Here is a 23,017-nt window from a genome sequence, read left to right on the forward strand (position 1 = left end):
GCCAGATGGGAATATGCACAAAAGTGCAATGGACCAGCAACCTATCCTACTGTACTGGAGCACATATATGAGGCATATGTACTTGTAGTGATCTCAGCTCTCCGGTCTGTATGTACACACAATATGGCACCACTCACACACATCAGTAGGAGGTACCAGAGTGAAGACTGGGTGGTGGGCATGCTCAGTGACTACAAAATGCTGAACAACTGTTGGCAGAATGGAGTATTCTAAATGCTGGTCAGCTTGGGATTGGAATGAAATGGAGTATCCTGCACAGGAGCACTCCAGACTACAATTTACTTATTTTTTGCAAGCCCCCAGTTGTAATTTCTGAATTAAATTATGTTGTCCTTTGGATGCGCAGACTTCTATACATTTCTATTGACTAGTTAGCATCATGTTTATTTTCTACCTAACCTGTGATACTTAGGAGATGCTCTGTGGTAACTTCAAGTGGCAAAGATTTGTTCTTTTGCTAAATTTGATTATGGCACGGGGAATGGCGATAAAGCAGTCTGCAAATCACTGGAGCACTGCCCTTCCCCCATGGAAATTCTGTAGAGCAGGCACCCCCAAACTTGGCCCTCCAGCTGTTTTGGGACTACAATTCCCATCATCCCAGACCACCGGTCCTGTTAGCTAGGGATGATGGGAGTTGTAGTCCCAAAACAGCTGGAGGGCCAAGTTTGGGGGTGCCTGCTGTAGAGCTTCTTCCTCCCCACCCCCAGAAATTGGGCTGGTGATCAGTTCATGGATCATCATCTACCTTCTGTCCACCCCTGTGACTGGTGTTGGGAAAATTCACCTGTGTGTGTCCATTTCAAGCCACGACAAGGTGGGGTGGAGATAAGCTCTCCGTATGGAGCACCTCTCTTCCTGAGCCTGTCTTCCTGTTTCAGAAGCTGTGTCTGGGCACCACACTGGGCTGAGATTAAACAAACAGGGGCCTTAATTTTATTCATAATTAAATGTCCACAGCCCTGAGGAATAGGATGGGATCAACGCCTGGATTTTAGCCAATAAACCATGCCCCTATGCATTCTTTTACACCCCTATCCCACCATAATAATCCCCAGTGAAACTGCTAGACGACAGCTGGATAACTTCTTTGAGTGGCTCTTGGCTGGCTGGCCATCCGTCAGCTGTGTCCAGCACCAGCTGAGGTTTGGCTTAGCTTCACAGTTTTCTCTCCATTGTCTGTAGCAAAAGCATGGGCTGAAAGAGCAGAAGTTGAGCATATAATTTCCTGTGCCAACAAACACTACTCGCTTGTGCTGATTCCATGGAGCTGGGTTTCTAGTAGGTTGGAGAGAAGTCAGGAGCAGAGTACATCTGCCTGGCTTTCCCAGAAGGGACATATTAACTATTATGTAAAGAAGAAAGTGCCACCGATAATTTAAAAGTGCTTTCTTAAAGGGGGTACTCAAGGATATGCAGTACTGGCACCTCTTTTTGTTGTTAAAAAGTGTGGCACTTAATGTAACAACTTCATGGTGAGTACCAGCACTTATTTTTATAGGGGGGAAAGCAGTGTGTGTGTATACACAAACAGAGTGCTTTTTCTGGGGGGACGCAGGGGTACACATACTCCTAAACATTTTGTGAATCTTTGTATTTTTGACCATTTGCTGTATTTATTTCCCCCAATTTGAACTATAAATGGTGATTTTCTTGAGTCAAAATGAGAGTACCCCAACATTATTTTTAGAAAAAAGCAATGTTTGTGTGTGTGTGTGTGTGTGTGTGTGTGTGTGTGTGTGTGTGTAATTAAGGACACATTCACACCATATGTTTAAAGCGCTGTGATGCCACTTCATGGCTTCCCCCTCAAATAATTCTGGGAGCTGTAGTTTGTGAAGGGTGCTAGGAGTTGTTAGGAGTCCCCTATCCCCCTCACAAAGCTACTGTCCTCAGAGTGGTTGAACAATCCATACCTCTTCCCAGGTGAACTCTGAGAATTGTAGCTCTGCGAAGCAAATGGGGTTTACTAGAAATGGCATGCACCTCCATGGGCCCAGGTGCTGTTGGGGGCAATACATACGGCACTGGACACAGGGAGTGCCCAATGCTTTACCAAACCTCTTGGTCCTCCCTCTTTGTATGTGTGATTAGCATGAAGTCACAATTGTACCTAACCAGAGAGATAAGTCACATTTGCAGAAGTGAGGAGGAACCTGCGGCCCTCCAGATTTTGTTGGGTTACATGCCCATTGACCATGACGGCTGCGGCTGATGGGTGCTGGACACCAGCAATAACTGGAGGGCCACAGACTGCTAATCCTTAGTTTGCAGGCATTAAATGTAATTCCACCCTTGCCCACATCCAAATACAGTACTTAGATCAACAGAGGTGACCGTGGGGCAAGGGTGGAAAGACCTGTCTGTTCTGGTTCTCCTGAGTTCTCATCTTTCCCATCTTAAATTCAGTTCTCCATGTTCCTGCAGCAATTTGCTACTTATTTTTTAAAATCCTCATGAGAATTATTCAGTATTTCAGCTCAAATTTCTCCTTATAAACATACCTTTGTAGCTCTGACCAATGCGCACTTCCCCCCCAAACAGTGTTTCCCAATACAATTCAATTTTGTATGTTCTTTTCCCCTCCAAACGTTTTCCTTCACCACCTAATACATGCATTTTTGTAAACAATGGTCGGAAAAGTGCATCGCAAGACTAGGAGGAGTGTGAATTTGGAGGACTGCCCGTGTTTCTGTTGCCATGTTGTGTCGTGAAGTGTGGATTTGATGGATTCAGCTGTAAATACAAACAGGACCAAAAATTTTCCCTCTATTTGCAGTGCAAAGGAAAGCAGTGAAGCCACAGAGGAGGCTTTGAGAATTTGCATGAAGCCAGCAGTTCCAACTGTCAGTATCTGCTTCAGTTTTGAAGCCTGTGCTTGGGCAGCTCAGCTCAGCAACTGCTTGAGAAACTTGACGATTCTCTTGAGAGGTGCCAGAGTCAGAAATACCTCTTGGGCTGATGCTAGACTCTTTCCACTTCAGGATATGCAGGACAAACGTAGCTTGTTAATAAGGCAGCTGAAAGGACAGCTAATACAAGGACAATTGTGGAGGCAAGGTACACCTTGCCCATTTTTTTCTTTTTTAAACCACAGAGCTGAATCAGTACATGAATGTTTTTATAACGTCGTTCGACCTTGATCCTTAGCAGTTACAACAATTCTTGGGGACAGCACAGGGGAGAAGAGTCCCAAGGGCATAGCTAGAGTGGGGCATTTATGAGAGCTTCCCTTCTGGCAGACCCTCCAAGTGTACCTATTTTCCAGGGACAGTCCTGATTTACAGAAGCCGTCCTGGCTTCTGGTTTGGTTCCAGAATGTCCCACTGTTCCCAATCACGTCCCTATTTTCATCAGATAAATGTTGGAGGGTACAGAGTTATGTCACCCCGAGCCAAGGAGATTAAAAGACATCTGAAGGCAACCCTGTGTTGGGAAGTTTTTTTTTTTTAATGTTTAATGTTTTATTATGTTTTTATATAGTACAGTGGTACCTCGGGTTAAGTACTTAATTCGTTCCGGAGGTCCGTACTTAACTTGAAACTGTTCTTAACCTGAAGCACCACTTTAGCTAATGGGGCCTCCTGCTGCCGCCGCGCCACCAGAACCCGATTTCTGTTCTTATCCTGAAGCAAAGTTCTTAACCTGAAGCACTATTTCTAGGTTAGCGGAGTGTGTAACCTGAAGCGTATGTAACCTGAAGCGTATGTAACCCGAGGTACCACTGTATATGTTGGAAGCTGCCCAGAGTGGCTGGGGCAACCCAGTCAGATGGGCAGGGTATAAGGAATAAAATTATTATTATGGAATAGGACATCCCTATTTTCATCAAAGAAATGTGGGAGGGTATGTCTTTCGGGGGTCTGAGCTAGAGACACCACTCATGCAATAAGGAATTGTGTGAATGGCTTCTCTATAGCAAACAGCAGTCGTGGCAGCCTAATCCAGTTTCAGGCAGTGAACAGCCTGCAGGCGCCTAAGCCACCACATCACTCCCAGGAGACATGAGTGGCTTGGGCACGCTGCAGGTCTGGCAGTAAGTGCTGGCCCCCGTGGTGTGGCGCCCAGTGCCAGTCGCGTATAGCTACGTTTGCTGACTGAACTAAAAAGTTCTGTGAGCCCAATTTTTATTTTTTAAAACTCTTATTTTTGTCATTTTGTCACCCTTCCCTCAGTGATGACACCCCTGCACTCCCCTTCATCTGCCACTGGCAGGAAACTTTCCTTGCTTCCTTGTGTTACCACATGGGTAGGCAAACTAAGGCCCAGGGGCCGGATCAGGCCCAATCGCCTTCTCAATCTGGCTCGCAGATGGTCCGGGAATCAGTGTGTTTTTACATGAATATAATGTGTCTTTTTATTTAAAATGCATCACTGGGTTATTTGTCGGGCATAGGAATTTGTTCATTTCCCCCCCAAAAATATAGTCTGGCCCCCACAAGGCCTGAGGGACAGTGGACTGGCCCCCTGCTGAAAAAGTTTGCTGACCCCTGATCTAGACTGTTGCCCCCCCCCCCCCAATTCGTGCTGTTGAAAGAAACATGTCCTGAACTGCTGGCCTACCTGGCAGCAAGTCAGTATGCCAAGTCCAGAGGTCAATCCACACAAGCAAAGTCCAGAGGTCAGGAAACACAGTCCAAGGTCAATCCAAGTAGCCAAGTCCAGAAGTCAAGATACAGTCCAGAATCAAACCCAAAGCACAGTCCCATAGAAGCCCAGGAGCATCCAAGCCAAGGTCCCTTAACATGGGCAGCTGAGCAGGCACAGCCCATCAGCCCTGCTTCCCTTTTGTACTTTGCATGCTGATTGCAGCATCTGGGCTTGACGAGGCAGGTGACCCTCACCTGTTCTAAGCCTACTTCAGCTGAGGAATCACACTTCTCCTCCCAGAGCTAGCAAACCCAACGTGGCCAGCTAGGGAGCTGGGCTGTGGCCCTTTGTCTGCCTCAGCCTTCTAGAGCGCTACTCCTGCTGCTCCTAAACCTCACAGTGCATGTTCATGGGGACAGGGCCCCCTCTGGCTCTGGTGATGGGTCTTGCTGTTTCTGGTTTCTGTGCACTGATCTCCTTCCCCTCACCATCCTCTATCACCCTGTGAGTACTTCCTTCCCCATCCCCTGCTTCGCTTGGTGTGTCCCAGTCCCAGCTACACCCAGCTCTGAAGCCCTCAGCCTCCTAGAGCGCCACTCCCTCTGCTCCCCACGCCTCAGAGCCTGACGCACATTAAGGTCTCACACTGAATTGTAGCTGACACTATGAATTGACAACAGAGATGCTGTATGTACTTTTGTTACCCCAGAAAAATATTCTAGTGAAAACAAAAAATAGTTTAGCAGCAGTACTTACCAGCGAACACCAGGGGAAGTTGAAGTCCCGAGCACAGAGGTTCAGGCATTCTTGCTGTTTTCATTAAATCCAATGTGTCTCCATCCAGGTCTGTGGAGTGCAAGACTTCTGTATGCAATGGGGTGCTGGATTTGGACTTGGGGGAGGGGGGTCTGATTTAACCAGCGCCACCTTTGCTGTAAGCGGGTGTGTGGTGGGGGCTGGATTTGGGCTGAGCACCCTAACCAACCAATGGTGATGGCAATGTAGTTTGGCCCCGCACCCCAGCAGACGGTATTCTGAGACATACTGCCACCAAGGCCACATGATATTTAAAGCATTATGATACCACTTCATGACACACCCCCCCCCAAGAATTTTGAGAACTGTAGTTCGTGAAAGGCAATGAGAATTGTTAGAAGACCCCTATTCCCCTTACAGAGTTACAATTCTAAAGAGTCCTGTATGGAAAGGGATTGCTTGTTAAACCGCTCTGGAAATTGTAGCTCTGTGAGGGGAAATATGGATGCCAGGCAAGAGTGCTGGGTGGGAAGGCTGTGGCCGGGGCAGCTGACAGTGGAAGGCAGGCACCAAGGAGGTTGGGGTAGCTGAAGAAAAGGAGTAAAATGGGTGGTGGCCAAAGGTTGTGCTCACTGGAGAGAGCAGAGGCCTTGCTGGAGCAGGGGCAGGTAGCCAGACAGTACAGCTTTGGAGGAAGGAAAGCTGAAGGAGAAATGTGAGGAAAAACTGAAACACTAGGCCTAGAGAAAACAAGGCTGTGTACTACACACTATGCCTTCAAACCACATTCTTTCCCTCAAAGAATTCTGGGCACTGTAGTCTACCCCTCACTTGGCTACAGCTCCCACCAACCGTTATCGAACTACAGTGACCAGAATTCTTTGAGGGAAAGAATGTGCTTCAGATGTATATAGTGTGTATACAGACTGAGAGCCTGTACGCCAGAGCTGCCTGGGTGCAGACAAAATGGAGATGCCCTACCTGGATTGAACATGGGACCTTTGACACGCCAGGCAGATGCCCCACCCCCGAGCTGCAGAGCTTCCCTTCCTCCTCCGCAGACACTCTGCCCTGTGCTTGAGTTTGAAGGGGTGCTGTGGTGAAGTATCACAATGGCAGTGTCTCCACCTGTGAACTATGTACATCCGTTTCCATGCCCAAAACAATCCTGTGCACAGGGTAGGGTTACCACAGCTTTCCAAACACATTAGTGTGTCAGCTGCAGCGTGTAGATGCGTCATGCGAACGCTCCTCCTGAGGCTCGAAAGGGGTTAGTTTAACCTCCGGTTTGCTAGTAAAATGGAATTACTGTGCCGCAAAATGATGCATGTCTAAAAAGGGTTTCAACAACATGAAAAGTTTGGAAAGCTCTGGTGGTGTACACACGTATGTAAGTAAAACGTTGCTGTATGGAGTAATCCTATTTAGGGTTGCAGCCAACAATGACCTCTTTTGGGATATTGTGTTCCATTTCCCCTCCCTTCTTGTGCCCCCCCCCATCAGTCTACTTTGCACGCCTGCTAAGCATACTCAGGCATCATTGTGCATTTCGACTCTCTTAGGGTTCTCTGTAAAACATCTTTTTTAACACTTCTACAAGCCTTGCAGTTTTGCTAAGCCTGAATGTGAATGGCATTTCAGCTAAGAATCAGAGGCAAGGTCATGTTCACAAGGTCATACATTGCAATAGCACTTGTCATTAAAGGTAGTTTCACATTGCTTTTCTGACAGCCACCCCCTACAACAGCCACCCTTCCGGGGGATTGCTGTGTAGCAGCTTGGATTTCTTGACACATCAGTACCCTCAAAATACTCCCAATGTACAGGTTGTTTTTCTGTGTGAGGTATCTTTTTCACACAGGGAAAGGTCTGGATATTTGAAACAACACCCCAGCACTCCCTCCTTTGGGGGCTGTGTTTGTGTGCGTGCATTTTTTTGTTTTTCCACATCTCAATAAAAATGTCAAAGTGCATTTTATAAAATACTTTTATTCCCATGGTAATGGGGCTGGGTCATTGGAGCACTGAAAAATCAATTGTAATAATGGCGAGGCAGAGACATGGCAGAATTTATTCTCTATATCCAATAGCCTTCTCTACCCCCCAACCCCCCCCCCAAATTAAACAACAAAACAACCCAAAGTGGAGAATAAATCAGAGGGATGCAAATATAAGCCAGGGGATGGGACTGGTCATGCTTCATTATCTGAAAACTCAATAGCACATTCTTGAAAATGCCTCCCCACTTTATGCAGTACCTCCAGTTATAAGGGTTTCTGGTGAAGCTATTTACTATAAAGAATTCAAGTTTGGCCAAGGAATCCCTACCCCACGGAACAATTTTAAGAATAAATAATATAAAATAAACTCTCTTAAATTAACTTGTTAAGCAACAAATTCACTTTTCTCATTGTTCAAATCCTCTTTGTCATATTTTTCTTTGCTGGTCTTTTACAACTCTCGCCTAACAAGAAAGGCTGAGTTTCGGGGGGGGGGGGGGGAGAACGTTGTGTAGAGAGCACTTGACCTTGTGAATTTGTATCTCTTAAAAACAGTAGGGGGAGAGAGAGACAGACATGTGAAATCCACCACAGAAGGAAACTTGAAGGTGTACCAGGTCCACTTTTGTCCTTTTGTATTTTTAATCCCCTGGTCGTGGCACAAAACGAAACAACCTAAAGCTAAGTTGGACCTAAGGAACTCAGGTGTTCTATTCCTGTCTCCAAGGTCTTTTATGTCTCAACACGCAAAGGACTTCCAAGGCTCCCAGGTCAATATTTCGAAAACAAGCAACACTTTGAACTGCGGCGTTTGATATAAAGGATGTCCATTAAAGTGCGGTGGATGTACAAGGCTCTGGGATAAGGGACAGCAGCTTAAAATATGGGAACAACACCAGCAACCCTAACAGAATATCGCCCCCACCCCCAACAGTAGAACCAACAGTATCTGGCAATGTCTGTGGGAATTACAAATTGATTTTTTGGGGAAGAGGATGGATTCACTGTAGCTGAAAAAGAACAGGAAGATATCAAGTCCACTGTGCTCCTGGCAACAAGGGCAGGCGCCACCCCACGCCAGCAAGGTTTCCAATTTCCAACCTGCATTTCTCATTAGCAATTAGTCTTGTACCTTGCCTTCTTTAATTTTACATCGCTCATATGTTCCTGTCAGGTGCACTTGTAGATTAGGTCATAGGCCACATTAAGCGTCTTTTTCTCCCACTTAGCTGAATATGCCAAGCTCTCTAGAGCTTTAGCCCAGGTAAGGCCTGAAGGGCTGATCTAAGGCCATGTTTCACATACTATTTTCTGCCTGACAATCAAGTTTCCAGTTTCTTCACCTCAAATAATTTTACATTCATGCTGAAGTCAGCAGTGCTGTCTTAACGGAGACTGGGGCACCCAGTGTGTGAGCTACAAACCACACAGGGGAAGAAGGGGATGATGGAAACAGAGGATGGGCTTCAGTTGGGCCAGGGAGCCTTGTGGGAATTATGCCATGAATAAAATGTACATTGCTAAACAAACAAAAAGCACCCCAGTTACCCGAAACCCTATCTTAGCAGCCTCAAGAGAAGGTGGAACGTAGTTGTCAGATGTCTGGGAAAAAAGGCAAACTCCAGAAGTGTGTTGCATTCAGATGTCAAGAGTCAGTTACATTCTGAGCAAGGGTGAAGGGTCAGCCTTCAAAAGTGTGGTCTTTGCACCTAAGGGCAGATTTTGGCACAAGAGCAGAGCCCAAAAGCTGAGCCTGGGTAAGCTGGAACCTACTGGGTACTGCTGACATTTGGAGAAGCAGCCACAGCTATTATTTTCCCTCTGGGGTTTATAGAGGGAGGGACAAAATCTCTAGGCTGAAGGCCACCCACAGCCTCCGCAGATCCACTTGGTCCCAAGCTCCAAAGCAGGCACAGGAGGGGTCAGTGGTGGCAGGTAAAGGACAGCACTTAACGGCTGTGCGGCCCACTCCATCCATCCCACTGTTCATTTCTTTCCAGTGAGAGCCATGAGCTTGAACTGCAGATATACAAGAACCACGCACAGCAGCAATTGCTACTGGCTCCCCTCGACACACACTGGCAAAACTCCCGAGGAGTCTGATTTTGCAAGACAGAGACAGGCTGGTTTCCCCGAGTCTTGATGGAAAGGGAAATTCTAACCCAACGACAATCCTCTGAAAGGAAGAGGCAACAGTGGGATGGACTCAGTTTTCTGCTGTGAGAGAAGGCAGCACACCTTCAGCAAATGTAAGCAGGCGGCCATTTTTAGTCAGGAAGGATCACTTCACCTCTCTGGTTTCAGAATGGTGGCAGTACCTTGCTACTTTTCACCTGTGAAACACCCCAGGCCAACCAAGCTATCACACGTGCTGGAAAGAGGTCTCCAAACTCAGCGTTAAGAGCAAAACCACAGCTGGTTATGAACACGGACAGTCCGGAGACTTTCTCCCTGCCAAGCGCAGCACACGATAACAAACACACATGCACACACCCTGCATGCCCAGGATCTGCCCAGCAGGTGACATACATCCAAGAGGGTTGTGAGCTGAGGCACTGGAAGATGGGTTGGACCGGAGAGATTAAGGTGGCCGGGGTTGGATTTCTCTTTCATAGGCACTGGAGAGGATCTGGCAGAGAAGCTGATCCTATGACAGAAAACTAGGAGATGGTTTTTACTCTTCCCCTTGCCTCTCCTCCATCCCACCCACCCGCACCCCAGCGGTTGGGCCGGGAAAGCACCACGAGACAGGCAAAGAAAGAGATCTATGATGGTGTAAACCTATAGAGGGGAGAGGACCGGATTCTTCACTTGGGAGCAGTTTGGCCTTGGATGGGGCGAGGCACGCAGGATCTCAGGAGGGGCAGCCAGCAAGCACACGGTCAGCTGGTCTACCTCAGCTGCCACCCAAGTGTTGGGGTGATTCCAGGCACCAGTGGAGACTGGCCCTCTCCCTCTCCAGGTCCACGAGGGGGCCTCTGAGGAGAGAGGGGAGCTTTCGTTATTTAAGGTATATGTGATTATTTGTGACCTTGAGGGAAAAGGCCAGGCAGTGCTGGCTGGCTGGCTGGCTGGCAGGACGAGGGTGGTCCAAGAGGTTGTTGGCACAAATGGCAAGGCAGAGGGGCGGGTGGAGGGTGTCCCCAGAGAAGGGTGTCGAGGAAAGGGAGTTCACGCACAGACCCGGCCAGCGATGGCGCTGCTTCTGAGGCGCAAACGCTATATGCCTGCCCACAAACCGCTTGGTGGGTGAAGGACAATCCTCCGGAGAGGCTGGACCTACCCCCGGGTGCCAGGCAACTGAAGACAGCTCCTGTCCCCAAGGCTCTGCGTGGGAAGAGGCCTCTCCCTCAGTGGATAAAAGCCCTGCCCCTCAGGGCCTTAGCGGATATAGGCATCTCGCGCCCAGTCCTCTACGTCGTTGTGGTTGCGGCGCAAGCCCTCCTCCTCCTCGCTCTGGCAATAGCGCTCCCGCCCCTTGCCGTGCCCGCGAAGAGACCGGTTGTGGTTTTGCCGGTCGGGCTCCTCGACCTCCCAGGAGCCCTGGCGCTGGGGGTGGCGGTGCCCCCGGAGGTGGCCCCGCTGCTGCTCTGGCTCCTCGGGTTCCCAGGACCCCTGGAGGCGGCGGTGGCCCAGGCAGTGGGCGCGACGAGGCTCCGGCTCCTCGTAGGGGTCGGTCTCGATGTCCATGCAGGAATCCGCCGGGTCAGTGTACGCAGAGTCGCGGCTGCCCTGCGTCTCCGAATCAAAGGTGTCCTGGCGGGAAAGGCCCCGGGCGGCAAAGTGGGAGGGGGGCGGCGCGGCGCGGATCTGGCCATGCCCAGCCAGCTGCCCCGCATAGTCGTGGAGGCTGGTGTGCTCTGGGTCGAGCGGCTCCTCCCCATGCACTAAGTAGGGTCCCTGGTGGAAAGAGGCATTCACCACACACCATGCATGAGAAAGGGAGAAAGGAGACAAGAGTTAGTGCGGCCATGACACAGCAGCAGCAACAGCTGCAGCGCTCCAAAACAGGTTAGCACAAGGGGCTCTCAAACTCCGGCCTGGCAAACCTCATGAAATCTAAGGGGAAATTTTTCTGGACTTTGGAGTTAAGCAAGTGAAAAACAAAAACAAAAAAGCATGGATTTTAGACCCCCTCGCAGATGGGGATGGAAAGGTCCATTGGTTTCAGCTCCTCACTTTCCCCCATCTCAAATTCAGATCTCTACATTTCTACAGCCATTTGAAGGTTGTTGTTTTTTCAAATCCTTATAAAACTTCTCCAACAGGTTGGTACAAATTTCTCCTAATAAACCTTTTTTTGTACTGAGTTTAGATTACATTGTTGTAAGCAATTTCTCCTAACAGATTGCATTTTACTGTGTTATTTTCACTAATATATTGTGCACGTGTCCCCCTAATGCACACATATTTGCAATCTTTGTTCAAGTGCAGGACTGCATTCCTAAATTCATGCAAGTGTGAATTCTGCGTTTCGGTTCTCGAATTGTTTCGGAAAGTGCAAATTTCTTAAGGTTTTGGCTTCAAATGCGAATTGAACTGAATGTCTTCTCCATCCCTACTAGCAGAAGCCAGAAAACACTTGCAAAAGAGGGAGATGGTGGGGGGACGGAGAGTTTGGGACAGTTCTAGGCAGAGATCCTCAGAATGGTGATCTGCCACTTTTGTCTGAAATTGCTCTTTGGACATGGCATTCTATGTGTGGTGCAGAGCACAATGTATAGAATAGAGCAGGGATGGGGAGCCTGGGGCTCTCCAGATGTTGCTGGACTACAACCCCCATCATCCCTGACCACTGGCTGTGCTGGCTGGGGCTGATGGGATTTGGAGTCCAACAACATCAGGCTCCCCATCCCTGCAGCAAAATATGGTTTCAAGAGGTGGCAACTTGCATCTCAAGCTACCCCTTCGCCTCCTCCAAGGTTATAGAGAAATTGAGGCTTCCCATGGTTAACTGCTTTGCACCATGTTAGAGAGAGGCTCATCAACACCCTGTTTGAGAACTCATCAGTTAGTTAAGACATAAGAAGATAGAGAGTTAGCATCACACAGAACACATACAGAACCACCTGTGCTGATCAGCTGGACCACCTGCTGTTATTTATATGTAAAAGCAGCAGCAGCAACAGCAGTCACTTACCACGCCATGCAATAAAACAGCACTGGGAGCCAGATGTGAAAGTGGTAAACTTATTGACAGCTAAACACCTTTGGGGGAATGGTGGTCACTTCTGTTTAACCACTTCAGAGTTTGCCCTTTTCTTTTTAAAAAGGTGACACAACAGAAACAGCATGGGGTTTCCCATCATACACCCAAACATGCATTTGAAGCATGTCCAAATTCACATTTGAACGATGGGCAGGCATCACGACACCCAAGCAAAAAAGTGGATTCTGCAGTAATAAATCTATTTCTGCTCAATGCAGACTTCTTCTTTTTAGCTCACAAGAGAGATGAGTTTGATGGAGCTCTGTTCAGCTTGCTATGCTTGGCAATCGGTCCTTGACTTGGTCAAGGTTTAGGCAACAATGCGAGGCACTGTCAATGTAAAAAGTCACCCACCTCTGGCAGTGAGATTCTGACAATATGGTTTTGCCTGCCGGTAAATGCTTTGCACTGAGGCCATGGGAATCAAGCGGACAAGGTTATCCTGATGAGGTATAACCACCGATGCAATTTACTGCAGCCACAACTGCTCCCCAGCCTCCCAAGAAATTTGACTTTCTGTCACTAGGTGGCAGAAACTCAGCAGACCATGGTTATTGTGAAGGAATCCATAAGGTCATAGACTTGGTGCTCCTGCCAGATTATCCAAAGTGGGGCCCCGTACAAACCCTGTGACCTTACAGACCCCTTTAGTCCAGTGGGTTCCTGCCACTTGGTGACCGGAAATCACTGCTTGTTAGAAAAGTGGATTGGGAAGCAGTTGCCCAAATTCACCATGTGTGTTACGAGAACGGAACAAAGAATGTGTGGCAGATGGCGGGGGGGGGGGGGAGGCACTACCTGCAAGGCCATCACGGGTCTTTGAGGGCAACTCGGCAGCATAATGGACCTGCCCCTACTGAAAACCAGGCTCTGCATTCACACAGCACACTGGAAAGCCAACTGACTTCTTTCCCATGAGCAGGTGGAGGAAAATCCTTCCTTTGTGATGCCATTTTAGATCTGGTTCAGAGCAGCCCACAGAACCTGCCCTAAACGACAAACCCACTTTTCCTAGCTGAGACGCTTCTCTGATGTCCCCAGGAAGCATTGCTCGAAAGATAAGAGACGGCGGGGTGTAGGGCGGGAGAGATGTGCTGGTGACTCGCCGAGGTCATCCTTTAATCAAAGTCAGATTGCGAGGGAAAGGGGTGTTTGTGTGTGTACTTTAGCAGGACAGCTTTGGAGAAGGGGCGGGGAGGCGAAAGAGAGAGATTGCCTTGACTGAACAGCAGCACTGACAAGTCCTCCTTTGTAGGGAAGGGGGAGCCCTCATTAGCAAGGCTTCCCTGTGCTCGTTTCTTCATTTCCGAACAACTACCTCGGGTTTCCCCGAAAGCTACAGCTCGTGCTCCTCCACCCGGACAGCTCCGCTCAGCCCCTGGTCCAGGCTGCCCCTTGCTCCCCAGAACCCCAGGTTGCGCTTGAGGGAGGTCAGCACTTGTACCTGGAGGTTGGAGACCGGGGCGGGGCTGGCAGCCAAGGCAGCCGTTGCCATGGTGCGGGTCAGCAGCGGATTGGGCGGGTTGCTGCTGGGAGGGTGCGTGGCCTTCCAATAGGCTTCGAGGTACTCGGACAGGTGTTCGCAGGCATCTTCCAACTGGTTCTCATCCAAGATAATGTCAAACATCTCCTGCAGAGACAGAGAGGACGGGGAATGGGAAGGAATTAGCCCTGTGAGCAAGTGTAGAATGATAGGTGCAGGGGACCAGGAGTGGAGGCATGGGTTGGATAGGGTTGCAATGGTAGTCGCTAGTGGGCTGGCATAATGATTGTGTAGCATCTGCTTAAATCAGGGGTGGGGAACCTGTGGCCCTCCAGATGTTGCTGGACCACAATTTTGGGAAAGGGCCAAGGGTTATTGGTAGAGCACCTGCCTTTCATGCAGAAGACCCCAGGTTCAATTCCCGGCATCTCCAGATAGGACCCCCTGTCTCAAACCCTGGACATCAGTGTAGGCCAGGGGTCTGCAACCCGCGGCTCCGGAGCCACATGTGGCTCTTTTACACCTTTGCCGCGGCTCCGGGGTGGATACTAGCGAGGGAAGGAGGCGCATTGTGTGCCCCGACACTCCCCACTGTGGCGGGCGCTGTACTGGCTGTGACGTTGCATGGGGGCGGTGCGTGCGTTAGTCACCTTCCCGCCCGCTGTCAGATCGCGGCTCCGGAGATATATTTGTTTTAAATGTCACAATGGTTTTGTGGCTCCCAGTTTTTTTTTCCTTCGGAAAGGGTTCCAAGTGGCTCTTTTTGTCTTAAAGGTTGCAGACCCCTGGTGTAGGCAATATGGAGCTAGATCAGGGCAGGCCAACTTTTCATACCAAGTGGGCCGCAAGAGTACTTTCACATGGAACCTGCAGGCCGCACACTGCCTTGTTGTGTGGGAGAGGGGAACGAGGCCAAAATTTCACACACACACACACACAGCCCTTGCACTGCCTTCCCAAATTTAGCTGAGAGAGGCACCAGGCTTAGGGAAGGAGGTGCAAGGCTATGGGCAGGGTCCTAGAGCCCTCCCAGCCCCCTTCCCAAAGCCAGGAAAGCACTAGGCTTTGGGAAGGAGGAGGGAGGACTCTAAGACCCAGCCAGAGCCCTCATGCCTTCTCCCCAAAGCTCAGCACCTCCTTTACCCGGCTTTCGGAAGGCAGCGCAAGTGCTTGTATTGGTGTGTGTGTGTGTATCAAATGAGCAGGGGTTTGCACCAGCAGGGGCTTGATGGGAGGTGTAGTCAGGAGGACACCAGGTTGAAATGGGCTGGAAAAGAGCATGAGGGAGATGTACCACAGGACTCACAGGGGGGCACTGCGCCAATTTGTCCGATGCCACCATCTGCACATTCAGGTGCTTGGCTTGGGATTTGCCTCTCGATTTCACCAGTCTCTGCAGCACCTGTTGGGTAAAGACATTGGGGGAGAGGGAGAGAAGAAATGTTAGGGTGCCCAAGGGGGCCGGGAACAGGACTGGAAAAGAGGAGGGCCCTGCCCAAAGGGTGCTCCTGTTCCTAGTCTGCCACACCACTGCAGCTAGCCTGACAAGGACTTAGCCTCAGGAAACGTTTTAGGGTGTGTGATCTTTACCAGGGAGGAAGCCTTCATGAACACAGTGAGACTTGTCACTCACAGGATCAAATCAACCCAAGAAGTAGGCAAAACCCTCCCTCCCTCCCACCCCCAAATCCAAATGCATTGCGCCTCAATGTTAGCCAAGTTGCTTGGCACCTGAAACAGAACCACCCCCTCCCCTGGCAGTAAAAATTGCAACAACGATGAATGACAATTCATTACCGTTTCATGACACTTAGCAGCCTGAGGCAGCTGCCTCACTCTGCCTAATAATCAGGCTGGAAGGAAGGAGTCCAAGGTGGGTAACTCACGCAGCCTTAAAAGTTCTAGCTCTCATAGTGGCAAAAATAACTTTGAAAATGCGATTGCAAGAACAGGACATACGTAACTAAATGACAGGCAGGAAGGAAGCATACAAAGTGCTGGCTGTTCTTCAACTCTCATGGAATCTCGATCTTTTGAGGGTTGATTTACATATTTTTGCTCATACAGCAATTAACAATTCCAGGATTTTTGCAGAGGGGAAGGGCCACAGCTCAGTGTCTGAGCACACAATTTGCATGCAAAGGTCCCTGGCATCTCCAGGTAGAGGGGGGACAGGAGCCTGTCTGAAATCCTGGAGAGCTGCTCCCAGTTATTGTGGACAACCCTGAACTAGATTAACCAAAGGGCTGATTACTGGTATAAGGCAGATTCCTGAGAAACCTACGGTGGTCGTTTAACACTTGCCAGGTTTTGTAAGAAGTAACTTGCAAGTGATGTTGATTACATTACATTAATACATGATCTGGGACGCGGGTGGCGCCGTGGTCTAAACCACTGAGCCTAGGGCTTGCCGATCAGAAGGTTGGCGGTTCAAATCCCCGTGATGGGGTGAGCTCCCGTTTCTCAGTCCCTGCTCCTGCCAACCTAGCAGTTCGAAAGCATGCAGTGCAAGTAGATAAATTGGCACCGCTCCAGCAGAAAGGTAAATGGCATTTCCGTGTGCTGCTCTGGTTCATCAGAAGCGGCTTAGTCATGCTGGCCACATGACCCGGAAGCTGTACACCGGCTCCCTTGGCTAGTAAAGCGAGATGAGAGCCGCAACCCCAGAGTTGTTTGCGACTGGACCTAATGGTCAGGGGGTCCCTTTACCTAATACATGATATTCATGTATGTTTGGCACTTGTCTGCCTTTCAGCAGTGGCTGCCTTTTTCTTAAAAAGAAAAAGAGCCCCACCCCACCCCAAAACCCCAGAGTCTGGTATTTTCTACCACACACTCAAATATGCATTTGAAGCACATCTGAAGTATGGCAGGGAGCCCCTTCCCAAACTATGGATTTTGCACTCATAAATGTATGTCTGCTCAGTGCAAACTCACATTTTTAGCCCACAAGGGAAATGAGCAATGGATCTGTTTGGCTTGGCATTCCTGTAGCTACACATACAAGCCTTCGGACAGGGTCGGCCCTACAAGGAGGCAGAGTGAAGCAGCAGCCTCAGGCAGCATTTGCTGAGGAGGGGTGTGTGGCCAGAGCTATGAGTGCCATGTGATCTGCCTTATGCCCCCTACATTATCCTGCTGCCCTCAAGTGCTGAGAAAGACATTGTCCTTTCACCAGCATTGGAGTAAGATAAAACTGCCAGTCCAATTGGCTTCTGTGCATGCCTTGGGGGAGGTGCCATCTTGCCCTTCGCCTCAGGCAGCCAAACGCCTTGAGCTGGCCCTGCCTTCGGACATGGTACATTCTAATCTGCTGTTCTTACCTTCACTCGTATTGACTTCTGAATTATATCTGATACCAAAACAGTCTAAGATCCTCTGCCAACCTCTTCCCTAATCCCAGCGCCGTTAGTGTGATCGGGAGGAAGAAAAGAGAAAGGCTGCTCACCTTGGGGGAGGATATCTTGATATAGACGATAATTGGCGCTAATGAGGTCTTGGACAGTTGAGCTGGGTGGTTGATGGTGTCTGCATCCAGGGCTACCAGCTGCAGGGTGCGGGCCAGCTCAAAGATGCGCTCGATCTCACTCTGCACTTCAGCTATTGAGGCAGAGGGCAAGCGGCAGGGAAAGGAAGACATGGTCAACATCGCTATGCAAAGAAACTGCAGCACCATTCATACCTCCCTTTTGCTATTTCAGATCCTGTTTAGCATTAAAGGCTCTACTTCTGCAGCCTGCGCAGATTTCACCATAATTCATTATTTTCACTTGCAGGTTAAGACCCTACAGGTTGTAGCATGTATGCAAAATGTTGCACTTGTAACAAAAAATATGCAGGTCAACTCTTCTGTCCCCGAGGACAGAAAACCATTCCTTGGGCTCCTGAATAGTCAACAGTTAGCCCCGTCCACAGATCTGTGTTTGATTCGTGGCAGTACTATGGCAAAGCAAGGGGAGGTGGTGGTCGCAAGATTTTGGGCATGGTTAAAAGGGAGGCAAATTTCCGGGCCTGGAGAATGCATTCCGTTCCCCTGTGCAAGAGCCAATGAAATGAACAGGAACTGCGCAGCACCCATTCATTTCAATGGGGATTGTGTAGGAAAACATCCCCATGGGTTGTTCCTTAGTGAAAGCATGTGTGTGTGTGTTGTGCAGATGCCATTTTGATTTTCTACTTCAGGCATGCGTAAAGTGGCTGGCTGGCACACAAAGATCTCTTTGCTCTGCCCCCCCCCCAAAAAAAGATTGCCTGCAGGTACTTTGGGTGCTACTTTGGGCTGTCCACTAGCTGCTCTGTATGTGGGACGCTGGATATGGGATTCTTATGGCTGCCCAGGAGCATCTTGTGTTCTTGGGGATGTGGCCCTGCAGGTCCCAGCATGAGATCCAGTGTGGCGTAGTGGTCAGAGTGTCAGACTGGAGAGACCCAGATTCAAACCCTTGGGCCAGTCCCTTTCTCTTTCAGTCTCGCCTACCTCACAGGACAGTTGTGAGGATCAAAAGGGAGAGAACTACGTGCACCATCTTGAGGAAAGATAAACAATAAGTTCCTTTCAATGGGCTGTGCTGAGTGCTCCTCACTTTTTCCCCAGTAAGAAACCATGCAATAAATTGCACAGTTTAGTTACCTTCATGTTAAAAGTGGGGCATGATCCAGCCAAAGCCCAGAATTTTGAATATCTCATGGGTTCCAATGAGGAGCCGATAAGTGATTTAGGCTACCATCCTATACTTGCATACCTGGGAGTAAGTCCCACTGAACTCAACAGGTCTTGTCTTCCAAGTAGACATGTATAGGACTGTCCTGTAGTTCTCTTCTCGTTAACATCAATGGGCTCTGAGATTGCTTAGCCAAATTTCTTAACTAGGCTGTACCGGAACAAAAAATAGTCCCCTCTCCTTTTTCAGTCCCTGAGCAATTTCCCCCAGCAAGAAACGTTATTTACTTATTTTCATTTATAATATTCCAATTCACCCGCCCACCCCTCACCCCCAACAGCAACTCCACATTTTAAGTTCAGGTTTAAAAAATACAGTACTCTGGTAAAGAGTCTAGCAATTGAAAAGATAGTGAGAACACTAAGACGGTGGTGACTCACCATTTTTTCACTTCCCAAACACGAGGGCGAATTTCAAAACGAACAAAAAAAAACTTATCGCTTTTGGGCAAAGCCAAAGCGTAGGTGCACTTTTGTTCTGTGTTTTTGAAATTCCCCCCTCCCCCTCCTCTCCCAGAAGGAAAAGCTGTTTTCGATCTTTTTTTCCATTTCAACAAAACATCTTTCCCATTCTGCGGAGGGGGAAGTTAAAGCAAGTTAAATTTGCCCTGGGGGGGGCAACCGAGAGCTTGCGGGGGCTAAAGGTTACGTACCCAAGACATCTGTATCAGGAGCAGAGAAAGGAAGAGGAGGCACAGACACGGGGGAAAGAAAATTGTGGGAAGCGGGGGAGGAGGGGGAAAAAAAGAGAAGAGTGAGTTGGATTTGTTGGGGAGCAGTAAAAAAGAAAAAAGAAAAAAAGAACCCCCAAAGTCTGATGCCATAGCAGGGGGGGACTGAAAACAGAGAAGGCAGCTGAGGTATTAATTAAGGAGAATCCTATTCCCCCTCCCCTTGCCCCATGCACGGAGGTAGGTTTAGACAAGATGGCAACATATCCCATGATGAACTCAAATGCGGACAACACTTCTGACACCGAAACCTGGACTTTTGGGAATAGTTTCCACACTATGCATTATGATGCGGGGGTGGGGTGGAGGGAAAGACTCTCACAAGCACACCCAAGTGTGTCCCTCTCCAACCCAGGATACAGATATTTCATGATACGGAAACAGCCCTAGTGCCCAGCTCAAGAAGATCGCGGAGGTCTTCCTTCTAATGGGGCAGTTTTGTTGGTCCCACCTGCCCCTGAGATCTGGTTGTCAGGGGCATAGCATGGGTTGCCGGCACCCAGGGTGAGGCAAGCGTTGGGCCGCCCTGGTGGACTGGGAAGCTGTCAGTCCCTTCTCTGGCCAGTGTCTAACCAAGGGAGTCTCCAGCAGTGCTTTCCCACCTTCCTCTTCCTTCCTCCTCAGTGGGCGGCACTGGCGCCCTCCCACCCTCTCAGCCGGTCCAGGAGGAGGGCACGTCCAGGTATCCCTTCACCTGGCCATGAGGAGAAGGAGGTGCTGCCCCAGCCTTGAAGGCCTGGCCTGGGTGTGGTTCCAGCCTCAGTGAGGGAGCCTATTGTGGGGGCACCTGTTTGTGCCCCCTCAGAAATTTAGCCGCCCTCCCCACGCTATGCCACTGCTGGCTGGTCTTTACTAAGAGGCAAGTATTTAAGTATGACAGGCGCTCCCTGTGGAACTCCTTGCCAATAGAGGTTTGGCGGGAGCAGTATCTTCTAAAAATGGTGTTATTCAGACGGGCTTTTCAAACCTGACCTTCCTTGCCAACCATCTCTTACTGATGTGGTTGACGTGCACAGCGCTGCGTACACCTCCTTGTGGTATTTTATAACACAGCGTGGCTTACAAATATGTACATATATAAATAAGTTCATGATTAGGTAAGAGGAGTTCTGCCAGGGACAGGGAGAGAAGAGGCATTGCTGCAAAGCATTATGGGAAATCCAGAGTCATCCAGGAAAAGCTGCTCCTGGCTGATACAGATCAGAGGAAAGGCAGGCTAAGAAAAGCTTTTGAAAACGGGTGCCGTGCAAGGTGTTAGGTGCCATGCAATCACAAAGGCAAAGTCACCCTTTTTGCCTCCCTCTTCCCACGCGGGAAAGGCCTTGGGAGAAAATGTGAAGAGATGGCAAAGAGCCAAGCTTTTCTCCCAAGATCTCAGCGCAGTCTTACCCAGGCTAGAGCGGGTGCTGGAGCGTTCGATGATGGTGTGTTTGCTGGGGTTGTTGAGGACCGAGCGCTTGGCCAAGGAGATATCAGCTGTCACACGTGTGATAGATATTCTGTGAAAGACAGGAGTAGAGGCTCAAGGGAGCAAAGGTCATTCCCCACAGGCATCCCTGATTACCAGGACTCTTTGATCCTTGTTGCTGTGCTACAACACAGGGAGTCTTAACTACCTACAGTACTAGTCAAAGTCCTTTTAGTGTCCACTTAACAAACCCCCAAAACCTCAGGTTTTTAAGGGTGCTTCCTGTCTATCAAGCATTTATTCCAGTTTGCTTGTGGGGAGGTTAGATGACGCTGCATCCCACACTGTGCAGTGTGCAGTGCATTCCCCCCTCCTTATCGCAGCATATCTGATCTTTTGGGAAGGTGGGGTTGTGGCACGAGACCTCCCAAACAACTATAATTGCTCAGCCTGAATTTGAGGGTGTGTGACTGAATCCCACCTGAAAATAGCAACAGTCTGGAAGTGCCCTACAACTTCATGAACTAGGAAAACAGCTTTTTTGTTTTTGTTTTTAAGGCAATTGGATCTAGCTGTGTATTCACAAAAACTGGAGCACCTTAGCAAAAGTTTCAGGTCTTCATGTCCAGGAAATGGGGAAGAAGCATTTGGAAATGGACCAATGGTAATGGGGACGGCATAAAACTTATTGTGGGAGGCAGAAAATCTGCCCCCCTCCATTTTCTGTGGTCTTCATTCAGGTTTCCCCTATGGTAACTCCAGCACTAGGATCTTGATACAAGGATCACAGAACAAATGGAAGACACCAGATCCCCACCCGTCCCCAAGGCTTCAGCTCACACCTGCCATCGAATCGGCGTTTCAGGAAATCAAACAAAGCTTTCTGCATCATGTCCGTCACCTGGGAAAGTAAAGGGGGTTGGGATTGGGCACAAGGACAGAGAATAGGAGGAGGAGAAGAAGAAAAGTCAGAAATCGAAAGAGTCACATGCATAAACATGGGTGGGGAAGAAATCAGGGTGCATCTTGCTTCTGCTAGTTCTTGGTAAAGGCTCATCAAAATGGAGACCCACCCCCAAGCTTCCCTACCTATTTCCACCACTTCAGACTTGTAGGTGCTAAAGTCACAGCTGGATGCCCACCCACTGGCAGAGAGATCCAGAGGATTACTAAGAACAGCCAATCAATGAGAGGGCACTGGTGGCCGAGATAGGAGGGATGACCTGTAGGAGGTAAGCTCAAAGGAACAGAATTGGGAGGAGCCACAGCAACTCAGGACATGTCAGACCTGTTGCCAGGCAGATATCCTGGACAGGGCTTGAATGATGGACTGGGAGATGAGGACACATGCCAATCTATGGCAGCCCTCCTGGCTCCCCTTGCCCAATTATCTTGGAAAGCAACATGGCCCCTTAGCCCTACGTTCTATGCATGCCCTAACTCTCTCCCCATGAACTCTCTAAATGCCTCACCTCATACCCTTTCAAGGATGGGCCTACAAGAATGATGGGCCGCATGGAAGGAACCACGTCATACGGTGGCACATGCTCCGCCTGAGAAGAAAGGAGAGAGAAGAAGACATTAGACTTGCTCCAGATCCAGGCTACATCAGCGCTGCAGGCACCACTGTTTTTTGGAAGCCTAGCAATTTCAGCGATTCTTGTAAAGGGGGGACAGCACCTTCATTTTGTGGGCATGGGGGAGGAAAGCTGAGTTGTGGGTGGCAGGAAGAAGGGTTGCTGAGGGATCTCAGCCTTCCAGATCCAACACTAGCCTGGACATTCAAGATGGACCTAACAGAAGAAGACCTTCATGCAGCTGCAACCAAGGTTTGCTTTTGAGCTTACCTTAAAGAAACAGGGGCCTGTATCTGGCGGGGCGGGGGGGGGGAGCAAATCTCACACACAAACTTTGGGGTTTCATGGTCAGCTTCCTCACAGTTGCCAACTTTGCAGGGGGAAAGCCCGCTGGGTAAATTAGGCAGGGCCCACAGGGAGCCGCCACCGCTGTCATCTCGTCTGATTATTTCGTAAGCTTACTTACCGATTTCTGCTTCTGCTTGGCTATGTCCAGTGATCGCCATTAATGGGCGGGGTGGG

At 49.3% G+C, this 23,017-nt stretch overlaps 2 protein-coding genes across 7 annotated transcripts in view; one reads left to right on the top strand and one right to left on the bottom strand.

The window, feature by feature from the left end:
- RPL19 (ribosomal protein L19) overlaps nucleotides 1-23,017 on the top strand; it is an 89,868-nt gene that overhangs the window by 23,407 nt on the left and 43,444 nt on the right. The gene's annotated exons all lie outside the window — the stretch shown is intronic.
- The window catches only part of CACNB1 (calcium voltage-gated channel auxiliary subunit beta 1), a 48,482-nt gene continuing 32,801 nt past the window's right edge, over nucleotides 7,337-23,017 (bottom strand). For 3 of the 6 annotated variants that reach the window (XM_083582898.1, XM_083582899.1, XM_083582902.1), the window contains 7 exons: nucleotides 22,391-22,471; nucleotides 21,761-21,819; nucleotides 20,900-21,009; nucleotides 17,508-17,659; nucleotides 15,366-15,461; nucleotides 14,021-14,206; nucleotides 7,337-11,267 (listed from right to left, as the gene is read on the bottom strand). In XM_083582898.1, coding sequence (XP_083439024.1) covers nucleotides 10,749-11,267; nucleotides 14,021-14,206; nucleotides 15,366-15,461; nucleotides 17,508-17,659; nucleotides 20,900-21,009; nucleotides 21,761-21,819; nucleotides 22,391-22,471 — 1,203 coding nt within the window. In that variant the 3' untranslated portion in view covers nucleotides 7,337-10,748. Of the gene's footprint in view, nucleotides 14,207-15,365; nucleotides 15,462-17,507; nucleotides 17,660-20,899; nucleotides 21,010-21,760; nucleotides 21,820-22,390; nucleotides 22,472-22,961; nucleotides 22,982-23,017 lie in introns of all 6 variants that reach the window. The other 3 variants (XM_083582900.1, XR_014541006.1, XM_083582901.1) reach the window with 3 other exon arrangements.

This window comes from Podarcis filfolensis (genome assembly GCF_964270895.1).
Source record: "Podarcis filfolensis genome assembly, chromosome: 13".
Taxonomy (NCBI): domain Eukaryota; kingdom Metazoa; phylum Chordata; class Lepidosauria; order Squamata; family Lacertidae; genus Podarcis; species Podarcis filfolensis.